Below are 10,840 nucleotides of genomic sequence, written 5' to 3'. Positions count from 1 at the left end.
TGAAGTTTTTAATGGGTTTTAGTTTTAATAAATGAATACAGAACATCAGACTAATTATTACCCATAAATGTATTAATAACATGAGTATTTTTACATATTGACTAAACAATCATCGAAGGAATGTAGAATATTCAACAAATAAAACTTGAAAAGTTGTACACAACAAAAAGGCCCAGGGTACGATACAAGCGGTGAGTGGCAAGAGCTTCCAAGTCAAAACCGATTTTTGCAAAAACGCCGCTCAGGTGAGTCATGCTTCAGTTTGACCTAAAATGACAGGGAAACAGCAGTAAACATGCGGTACGGGTCGATATGTGAGATGCAGTCCAGGGAATGTTTGTGGAATGACCAGCACAGAAGTTTTCAAACACTTCAGTCACCAGAAAAGTATGGGACCAAGTAAGGGTTAAGGTTTTATTAAAAACTAAGTTTTTATTTAAAGGCAAACAATTGTCAGATAGCAACAAACTATTGTTGTAAATCTTGCAGATAAGCATAATTTACTATTTTTGACTAAACTGACTCATAAAAATGGGGAAATTTGATAAGCGTTATAAATGTGCCGCTTTGTATCGTCCACCACCGCCGCTTACGTGCCGCTCAGGTTACCGCTTTCCGCTCATATCGTACATGAGGCCTAATAGTAAGCAAAGCCAGCTAGACATGCCCACTGTCTGCTGTTGACTGTCAAGTTAAAAGGACTGTCGAGTTACCGGGTGTCGAGTTACCAGCTGTCGAGTAACCGGGTGTCGAGTTAGTGAGGTTTTACTGCATATAGGATTTTGATAACTTCACTACACATTTCTTTTAAGGAAAATCAATCTAAATAACTTAACCCAAACATTTATAAATCTTTAAAACTATGTAGGAGGTTATATAATTGGTAAATTCCACATTTTTTCAATACTATACTATATGTGTATGTTGGTTTGGAGGTTAAGTATCTTCTATTTTGTCTGTACTAATAAACCATTAGACCAATAATAACAACAGGTAAACTAATGATTTTAAAATAAATCATACAAGACAATTTGCGTAGAAAATAGTTTGTTTATTCAAAGTTTTAGTTACTATGTGCTATATATTGCATATTCAATGTGTTTATATTCTAACACATTTTTTATCTAAAAGTAGTGACTTAAGAAAAAGTTACATACATACATTAAAAGATATAATAGTTTCTGCTCTCACATAATCATAATAAACACATAAAGAGTGTCTAGTCTAAAAAAACTCTATAAATTCGTTAAATGTGTAGGTATCCAACAATTAATTCGGTTATTTCAAAATTAGATTCAATTAGCAACTTACAAAAAAATTGAATAGCGGTAAAAACCAACTTAGCCATCAGTTACAAACTAGTACAACTGACGTAAAACAAATAATTAGTGATGAAGTTAAACAAATCAAACTACTGAATGCACGTGACTGAACTGTTTGATCCGTTTCTCCATCCCTTGAGAAAATTCTTCCGTACAAACTAGCGGTCACGAGATTAGAAATGGGTTCCAAAGTCTTAAATGATCTTACTTGTGTACCGTTTCTTGAGGGATGTGCTTCGTAGAATTTGAAACTTTCAGAAGGCAAGAGGGAACCAAAGTTTTCTCCTTGACCAGTCAATAGAATGTTTGGGCCCACAAAGGAGTGGTTGGTTGAAAAATCCCCTCTGATTGTAATTGAGTGAAAAACAAAACCGGTTTGGTAAAACCCAAGCAACATATTAGGCTTGGCTGATACATCGTCTGACCTTAAACCACAAGAGGAGTGGTCAGAGTTGGCACATGGAATGATCGCACAAACTTGTACCCCACCATAATCAACTCTATCATAGTCTCGCACCCCATCAAACACCGCCAGACGATAAAACATCTGTGAATAATCATCACCTCTTGTGGTTTCTTGGTGGGATTTACTAAAAACCGCTCTGATAGCTAGGTCGAATACACAACACAAGCTGTTTTGGCAGATATTCTCATTAACTGTAAAGTCAACATAGAAACTCCTCCCATCAATAATGTGAATTGGTGATTCAGGAGGAATTATACTTTTGTTTGTATACATTTTCAGAGCTTTTTCTAGTTTTAGTTTTATTTTATTAGTGTTTTCAGGTGTATCCTGAAATGTTGACTTGGTTTCTTCCATTTCATCATCCAGAATTAATATTTCGGATAATAATTCCTTGCCTTCTTCAGTGCCTAGTCCTGAAAACATTTTTAATATAAATTTGTATTTTCGTACTTCCAGAATTATGGACTAAAAATGAAAGATATACACAGTTAGACTTTAAACTTTTAATTTAGGATCATAATCTGTGACATAAACTTGCTTTGTCAGAAATGTATTAAGCTGCACAACTGCACTTTCATCCCCTACTCATCGCTTAAAACACATTGTCAGTATTACCAAATTAATATCTTTCAATGCTAAGACTGTAAATGAGGCCAGATCGTTGATAGTTTACTCAAAGACATATTATTCTAATACCAATTTTAATCATCTACTAAAAACTGTAGGAGAATTTTACAAAAAGTTTTTTAGAACGAAAGTGCAATTGAGTACTGTTTTAATTTTTTTTACCTAAACTTGCCTCGTCAAGGTTGGATAGTAATTGAAATATCTGTAAAATGTTTAAACTATATTTATTCAAATTGAAACTGTTCCTAATCAAACGTTTATAATCATGCAAATGTTATGTAATAAGTACAAAATAAACCATTGACTTTTAGTCAATGACTAAACTGAACAAGTTTTTGCAGCTATCACCTCTAGAACAAACTACAATCACGATTACTGCTATAGTAAAATACATAAAGCAATTAACGTTCATTTGGCCTTAATATCAACTGCATGATACTAATATGTGAGGGGTGGACGAGAAACATGGTGGCATGTAATGCAAGATATTCAGGGAAAATTACAATCAAGTTCATGTGTTTTAAGCCAATCCAATTACTATACAGTAAGAGGTGGTGAAAGGGGTGGTCTCAACAGTGTACAGTATAACCACACAGATATACCGTGCAATCTTACGGTAATCTATCATCCATAAAGAGGGTTGGAAAACACAGAAAGTGGGATAGCCGAAGATCGGATAGTCAAAATTGAGACTAGTCATTAATTTTAGTTTGAAAAATTAGAGCCATTAAAATACAACTGACCTGATCGGAGTTTCTTAGGTACGTCGGCTTGTAGCATAAATGTTTGTCTGGCCTCTGACATGTTGTAGGCTACTGGGCCACGACGTCCAAGGTAGATTCCGGTACCAGAGCTGCCAACCGACGGATCATTGTAACCAGAGGCCAGTAACACCACGTCTTGAGAGTATGACCAGTAAAACTGCTCCTGAATGGCTGGAAGGTACAACTAGATTATAGGTCTGTATGGGTCAGCTGAAGAAAGTTTAAGGTTAGGTCCAACTGGTTTATGTACAGGACTGATTGTTGTTTACTATTTGTTTCTTGTACAAAGAAGACTCAGTCAGACCGCTTGTGGTTAGCTGAACTAAGAGTACTGTGGTCGACAAAAGCCTGAAGTTAAAAGTCCTCATATTGACTCTCAGGTTAAATACAATTTGAAACAGTTTTGCATAGTTCCTTACATAGTTTGTTATAGTTGTAAGTTAAAGTTTGGCTGTGTAACTCTTTTTTACCAATATATGAGCCTTGGAGGCTCAAAGGTAATTATGAGTAAAAGTTTTCAGCAATAAACCCAAAAGGCGAAACAGCTTTATTCAATTAACAGAAATAACAAAATGTTAAAAATTAAAAAATTGTGAATTCATTTCATACCTGTAAGAAAAGGCATCTCAGAAAACCAAGCCGTAGGAAATATGAAATGAGTAATGTTGAACTCATTGGCCAAAATAACTCCAGGGTCTTCAAATATTATGTCAAAGCAAGTGAATATCCCAAACCTGACTCCAAAATTTGTATCAAAGTATGCAAGTTCTTTGTTTGGTGAAGGGCTCTTTCCTGTTTCTCCATACAAATGGATTTTTCTGTACCTACAACAAAAATATGTTTATATTGGTTAAGACATAAGACATAAGATATTTATTGCCGTTGATCATTTTTACATGAGATGGGCATGGTCAACATAAATATATACAGTCAATAACATCAAATAATATCAACAATATTGATAATAATCATCAATAATATCTAAATATATTTAAATTAAAACCAAAGTTGCAACTCCAGCCTAGTACCCAAACAACAGCTTCATAAACATTAAATTAATAAAATTAATTGGTAAACCTCATCCAAACAAACAAAAGTTAATGCTTATCATTAATTTGAAAACTTAAAATATATTATCTATGTTGGTGGCCATAAACTCATTAATAGTAAAGAATGGATTGTCTAGAAGCCATTGATACATCTTGGTTTTGAAGCCTTTAAGAGGAGTGGTGTGAGCATTATCGGGAAGCTTATTAAAAAATTTAACACAATTTACCATGTAAGAATTTCCAAACTTTGTTAACCTATGTTGCGGGATTTCAAGTTTGTTTTTATTCCTGGTATTGTGATTGTGTACCTCACGTCTAATAAAAAAAGAATTTAGATTTGTTTTTGTGAATATTAATACATGATAAATATACAAGTTAATAATTGTAGGAATCTTCAATTGTTTGAAAAGACATCTACTATGATCTCCAGGCCTGGCTTGACAAATGGTTCTAATTAATTTTTTTTTAAGAATCAGGGCATCTGAGACATTTGCAGAGTGTCCCCAAAGTATAATAAGCTTGCAATACTTAGCAATACATACTTAGCAAAATATAATAATATTGACATAAATATTTAATTCCATTAACTTTTATAGCTATTTGTGTATCAGGAGCGCAAAGTACGTCATTCCCGCTCAAGAGCTGTATGGCCCGAATTTGCTGAGTGGAGGATATGAGTAGAATGAAATGAGGCATGCAATGTGGTGATTTTACTGTCCAAGCCATGCTGCTGTTTCTAATTTTTTTAGCAAACTAATCCTGGTTTCTTTAGCCACAACCTGTTATTTAAAGCATAACGATCAAGTCCAGCTGTGTCTAGTTTCAAACCATCAAAAAGCTTTTGACTTTTCTCAGGATTGTAGTGATAGCTTCTCTGAGTTTGGGATAGCTATTATCTAGTGAGCCAAATATTACAGGTTTGAGGCTAAAAATATTTTCATCACTGCAATCACTACTATACCATAAAGTTCTCTGTCTTGTCTTTTGATCGCCACTCAGACTAATGATGGTCTCTGTGTATAGTGAGTCGACAGTGAGTGGCAGTTCAGGTTATTTCAAAATTCCTTTGCAGTAGGATTGCCACTAATAATACAAAATCTGTAGTCACTCTTTAACTCAAAAACAAATAATGAAATAACTTATGAACATATCACAATCAAAGAGTTGAGAAAACTAGAAATTTACACTGAGTAAACGGTTAAGCTACATAGTTAATTTGCCTCAAAGTTTGGGTAGAGTAAATAAATAAAATATCATTTACCTCACAATGATTGTTCCAGTCGAGTCAAACACAACGTCAGTGTTGAAGTAAACGTTTTTTTGCTGAGAGATGTTGAAATATTTCTCTCCCAGGTTGACTACCAGGTAAGTCTCCGTGGCCCGAGCAATACAAGACAGCTGCACTAATGGCTGTAAAACAAAGGGGAATACTGTTTTAACTCGGTTACTAAAACAAGGCTCTTAAACGTATACAACTCTAACATCTCTGTGGGGTGTGTTGTTAGCCCAGTGGTTAACGTCCTGGATTTTGGAGCAAGAGGGATGGGTTTCTGCGCAGGCTTGCAGGGTAATGTATAGGTTTAATTTATCTATTTATTTAGAAATAGTTTAATTTTTGTTGTGATGTTTGGGGAAGAAAACACCCCAGCATTTGGGCTTCCAAGGTAAAATAATTGAGATTTTCTCAAACAAATGTTACATTTCGTTGTCTTCAAGATAGAACGTGTCATCATCAACATGGCGTGCTTAGATTCATTGCAGATTGCCATCTTTATAGCAGAAATGGAACACTCTTCCTAGATTACTACTGCTTTGAGTTGGTATTAGCTTGACCAACTACAAATCCAAAGGTAGTGTTGTGGGTTTGTGCACTGGTGTAGCCAATGTAACTATAAGTACAGTTCACTTATTGTAATGCACCGGCTCCCCCTTTGCTGTCCTGGTAAGTTTCATGCATATGCCAGAGGCTCATGTAGACAGGCAAATGCAAGGTCTATTTCTTTATGAAAATTAAAAAGTATTACACGGTACACCCTAGTATGAATAGTAGTGATCCATTACTCTTCTGAAGATGGCCAGCCGAAAAAAGGCTAAATTTCACTTTACTATAGCCATCATGAATCTACCATATGTAATAATTGAATAATTTCTAATTGACCAATAATAATTTCTTTTTGTTTAAAGTTGTGAAAAACTGTAAAAACCTGTATGAAAACATTTTGTAATTTTGTTTACATCAACTGCATACTCATCATTGTTCTTCAATTTGTAAAAAATAATATTTTTATTCCAAACTATTCTGTTTAAAACATTCATTTAACATCAATTTATTGTAAAATACTTTGTGTACCTATTTAAATGAGTGTATACTCACAGCTTCATAAGTAGTGTTGTAAGCACATGGTCTCACTTTGTCATCAGGGTCTGGAATAAACAGGTATTGTTCTTGGTTGCCATAACCTTTTAAACCAATCTCCGGGAACACAATAATATCTGGCTGTAACATAAGTTATAAACACATTGAGTGGTGAAAAAAACAATCAATTAGAGCATTTTGGATTACCTACAATAATGAGTTGGAATTGAGACCACAACATCTTATGAAATATACAAAAGATGATTTCTTTGGTATATTTAATCACACCCTCCTGAGCAGAAAATTGGCAAATTACCTAGAAAATAGGTCCATGTTGATTGTCCATCTTTTGTAAAAAGTAGAGTACATTGAAACGAAACATGAATGAGTTTATACTGATGTGGAAACCATACCCTGCAAACAAATTTTCACAGCAATAAAAATGTTTCCCTTTTCCTTTATTTTTTACAAGAAAAAATCTTTAGTTACCTGTGCAATACAATAAAAATTTTTGTTTGAAGACCAATATTTTCATTTTTCAAGCATTTTTACTGTTACATAGTTAAAATAAAACATAGTTACATAGTTAAGTTAAATATATGTGAAAATTTAAATCTAATCTTAGCAAGATTGAATCTTTTATTTGTATATTTGAATCAACAATTGAAAATTAATTAATGATGTTTACATTTTCTGGATTTAATGCAAACAACAGTAAACACATAATTTTAATAACAATTGTCGATACAATGGGAAAATTTACCTAGATTATGTGTCCTGCAACATGTTGAATTCATTAGTTTAGAGGGCTTTTGGTAGTATTTATTGACTTAAAACAACATTTACCAACTTACAAGCAGCATGTGGATAAATCAAAAGTTATGAGAAGAATAATTTTCAAATATACATAAAGGCTAAACATTATTGTGTCCCTGACTTTAAAAAATAGTGTTACCAAGAAGTTTTCATTAGCGATGTTGGTGATGTGGCCATAGTTCATAACATTAAGGAGGATGTTGGTGCTTGGGTCTATTGATGGGTCTTGAGATGGAGAATATTCCACAACCACTGCACTGTATGTATCTTTTGCACTGCAAGTATCCTATAAAAATTACATAAACATCAACTAAAAGTAATGTTAATTAACACTCTCAAAATGTTTCTGTTTGACATTCCCTATTTGTAGTTTCAACAATATATAAACATATAGTTATGTTTCTGATTTTGTCTCTGTTTTCTATTATCTTCTCATTTTCATGGATTGAATTTCAATTTTACTAATATTTTTATTAATTACGTCCATGGCTCACCGGCTTAAATTTTTGTGTGCACAATCTTCTCTGCATTTTCCTTTTTTCTTAAAGGTTGTTTGATGGATAGAAAAAGAGATCAGGAAATAAATAAAAGAATAGGACTAGGCAGTTGACTATCATCCCATTAAGTAATTAAGTCAAATGCAGTCATTAAAATGTTATGCATGGTTTGCTGTACAGATAAGACTCAATGATGGATTTGTCTCCAATCTAGCCATGGTGCTAAGAAATCATCAATAAGATATTTGAGAATATTTATTCCTAGGTGAAGACGTTGTTATATTGAATGGTGACTAATTTCCAATTTAATCACCAATCGGATAGATATTTATACTAAGAGGAGTCACAAATAGATATTTTAACTTTGAGCCAAATCTACATATAAAAAATAACCAGTCATATATATGTCCTTTTGTCATTGAGATTTACTGATTGAAAAATTTATAATTAAGTGCAGATGATTGATAGGCACCCAATAAATCCTAAAATTTATAATTTTAAAAGTAATAATAAACTATACCAATACAATTGTTAGTTCCCAAACCTCTTAGCTTATGGCAATAAGTTATAATAAGTTTATGATAATAAGTTGTATTTTTTAAACTCAAATACACATTCAAATACACTGTAATTTGTTATACACAGTTTTACAACATTTATCATTTAACACACAACTCATTGCATTTTGTTTACTTTATTGGCACTTTTGGATTACAAATTTGAATTTCTTAAGTTTCTTTTCAGATTTGTTTGAGCTTAATGGGAAAGCATTTTTCTTTTGAACAAAGGTGAAACAAATGTTTTTCTCATAATTTGAAACATACTAGCATAGATATTTAATTGTTTTTCAAACATATACTATTTGGACATAAATACATTTTAAGAGTGACAAGCAAAAATTTTTATTTACACATAATTATTACATGGTTAAGGTTTGTTAATGACTTATCTAAGAGGGGACACAGCTAAGACATCTTTTAATCCCTACACAAATAAGAACTACCAGTGTTGAGATAATGAACCTTCATTATTGTTTACAGAAAACTTGTACAAACATCAACACCATTAATTTGAAAGCCCAAAAATAGTACATTATCTTTGAAATTGACTCTAAACATTTACTAAATATGAATTCATTCATGTTTTATATAGTAGGCTATAATATTTTTTAAATCAATTTCTTAGCCATGACTTGGAACAAAAATTCCTGTTTGCCACAAGAAAAATGAAAACGAACAGTTTTAAATCAATGAAATAACTTCTTGGACATTACATTACACCGATACATGTATTGGTGCTGTATAGGAATAAAATAAATATGTCTTACAACACTTTCAACATGTATACACTTACACTGTGTAAAAATGAAAAAATGTTGCAACAATTATCTATCATAAGTTCAATTGATTTAAAAATACTTATTCATCACAGTTACCAAAATAATAAATAAAAAATTAACTTTAAGCGGTTTTACATACCTGAAATATGGTTATCAGAGCTAATCCAAACAATGTAAAGTAGCTTGACAGCATGATAACAGACTGGGACTTCTGACTTGTGTTGTTATCTACAAGTCTTATCTAGCTTTGACTCAAAATCACAGTTTCACCACAAATATCAACAGGAGGTCAAAGTTCTTGTTTTTCAGATGAGAATATCTCATTTTCTATTATTAAAACTAATATATAGTATACTTGATCACGGTAACCCCTACACCACGTAAGTAGTCTTTGTTAAGATGTTCATGAGCACAAACCAAGATGGCAGTGACCTCCGCTTGAAAAACAGTTGGGTACACTCACATGGGAAGACAAATGCCGGTGCCTTCATTTATCCAATGCACACCTGCTCCAGTGCCCCCACTGGAGCACTGGAGCAGGTGGGGACACTGGAGCAGGTGTGCATTGGATAAATGAAGGCACTGGCATTTGTCTTCCCATGGAGGTGTACCCAACTGTTTTTCAAGCGGAGGTCACTGCCATCTTGGTGGAGTGCTCGTGAACATCTTAACAAAAAGATCAGAGACAAAACAATCAATATCTACACTGATAGTCAAACTCTTACGAATTCAACTCTAGGCTCGTGTGGGACTGTCTTGCTTCTGTATCTGAGTTGGGTAGGAGAAATGATCTTACGCTTTGCTGGGTGCCAGGACACTCAGGCATAAAAGGTAATGAAGCTGCAGATAGATTGGCAAACACTGCCTCTGCAACAACTGTGATAGGCCCAACCCATCTGTGGCATCTCACGAAACAGCGCATGTTCTGCGATTGTGTCATGGGCCAAGGAAAAGCATCGCAAACGCTGGGTCGACGTTCCTCTTTTTAGGACTCTGTTTAGGCCTTCCAAAAAGGTTGCCTCTGACCTCTTGAGACTAGACAGACAAAGAATTAAATTAACTGTTGAACTGATAACTGGTCATGGGCGATTCAGGAAACATTTACAACGAATTGGCTTATAAGCTGAACAGATTATAAATAAAATTGCAAAAATAATATCCGTGCTTTCACAGACTAGTTGATACAGTAATAGATCAAACAATTTGGTGATTTTTCATCTGGCATTCTGTCAAATGCTTCTCTTCAGAGTTTCACTAACTTGTTGTAAAATAAAATATCATCTCCCCAAACTGTTACTATAAACTTAGTGGTACTTTTAGGAAATTAAGAAACATTTTTGAATGCCATACATATATCTTCTTAACTTTTAATTTGAAGAGTTTATTATATTCAGAAACTGTTGTATATCACAGTGAAAAAGTACGATTGTTGTGTACTTTCTGTCGAAGCAGGAGCAGAGCTTAAGATACTCTCTTATGGATTCATAATTTTCATGGATCAGCTTAATGTATTGGATACCTTGGTAACAAATAAACATGGGTAGTTTTTACCTGGCAACACTTGAATTAGTTGATATTTTAAATATTTCTTTACGTGTACTGGT

At 33.5% G+C, this 10,840-nt stretch overlaps 1 protein-coding gene across 1 annotated transcript; it reads right to left on the bottom strand.

Moving 5' to 3' along the window:
* Window positions 1–530: 530 nt before the first annotated feature.
* Window positions 531–9,475, bottom strand: LOC128999928 (vanin-like protein 1). Its single transcript, XM_054426714.1, has 7 exons — window positions 9,376–9,475; window positions 7,540–7,686; window positions 6,603–6,725; window positions 5,490–5,638; window positions 3,789–4,003; window positions 3,159–3,350; window positions 531–2,201 (listed from the first exon to the last, which is right to left on the bottom strand). The coding sequence occupies exons 1-7, from the start codon at window positions 9,427–9,429 to the stop codon at window positions 1,348–1,350; spliced, it is 1,734 nt and encodes a 577-aa protein (XP_054282689.1). The 5' UTR covers window positions 9,430–9,475; the 3' UTR covers window positions 531–1,347.
* Between the last annotated feature and the right edge of the window lie 1,365 nt (window positions 9,476–10,840).

Source organism: Macrosteles quadrilineatus, unplaced genomic scaffold (genome assembly GCF_028750875.1).
Source record: "Macrosteles quadrilineatus isolate MER2022 unplaced genomic scaffold, UCM_ALF_1.0 Scaffold_8__2_contigs__length_117827958, whole genome shotgun sequence".
NCBI classification, from domain to species: Eukaryota; Metazoa; Arthropoda; class Insecta; order Hemiptera; family Cicadellidae; genus Macrosteles; species Macrosteles quadrilineatus.
This window is presented reverse-complemented; position numbering and strand designations above follow the sequence as displayed.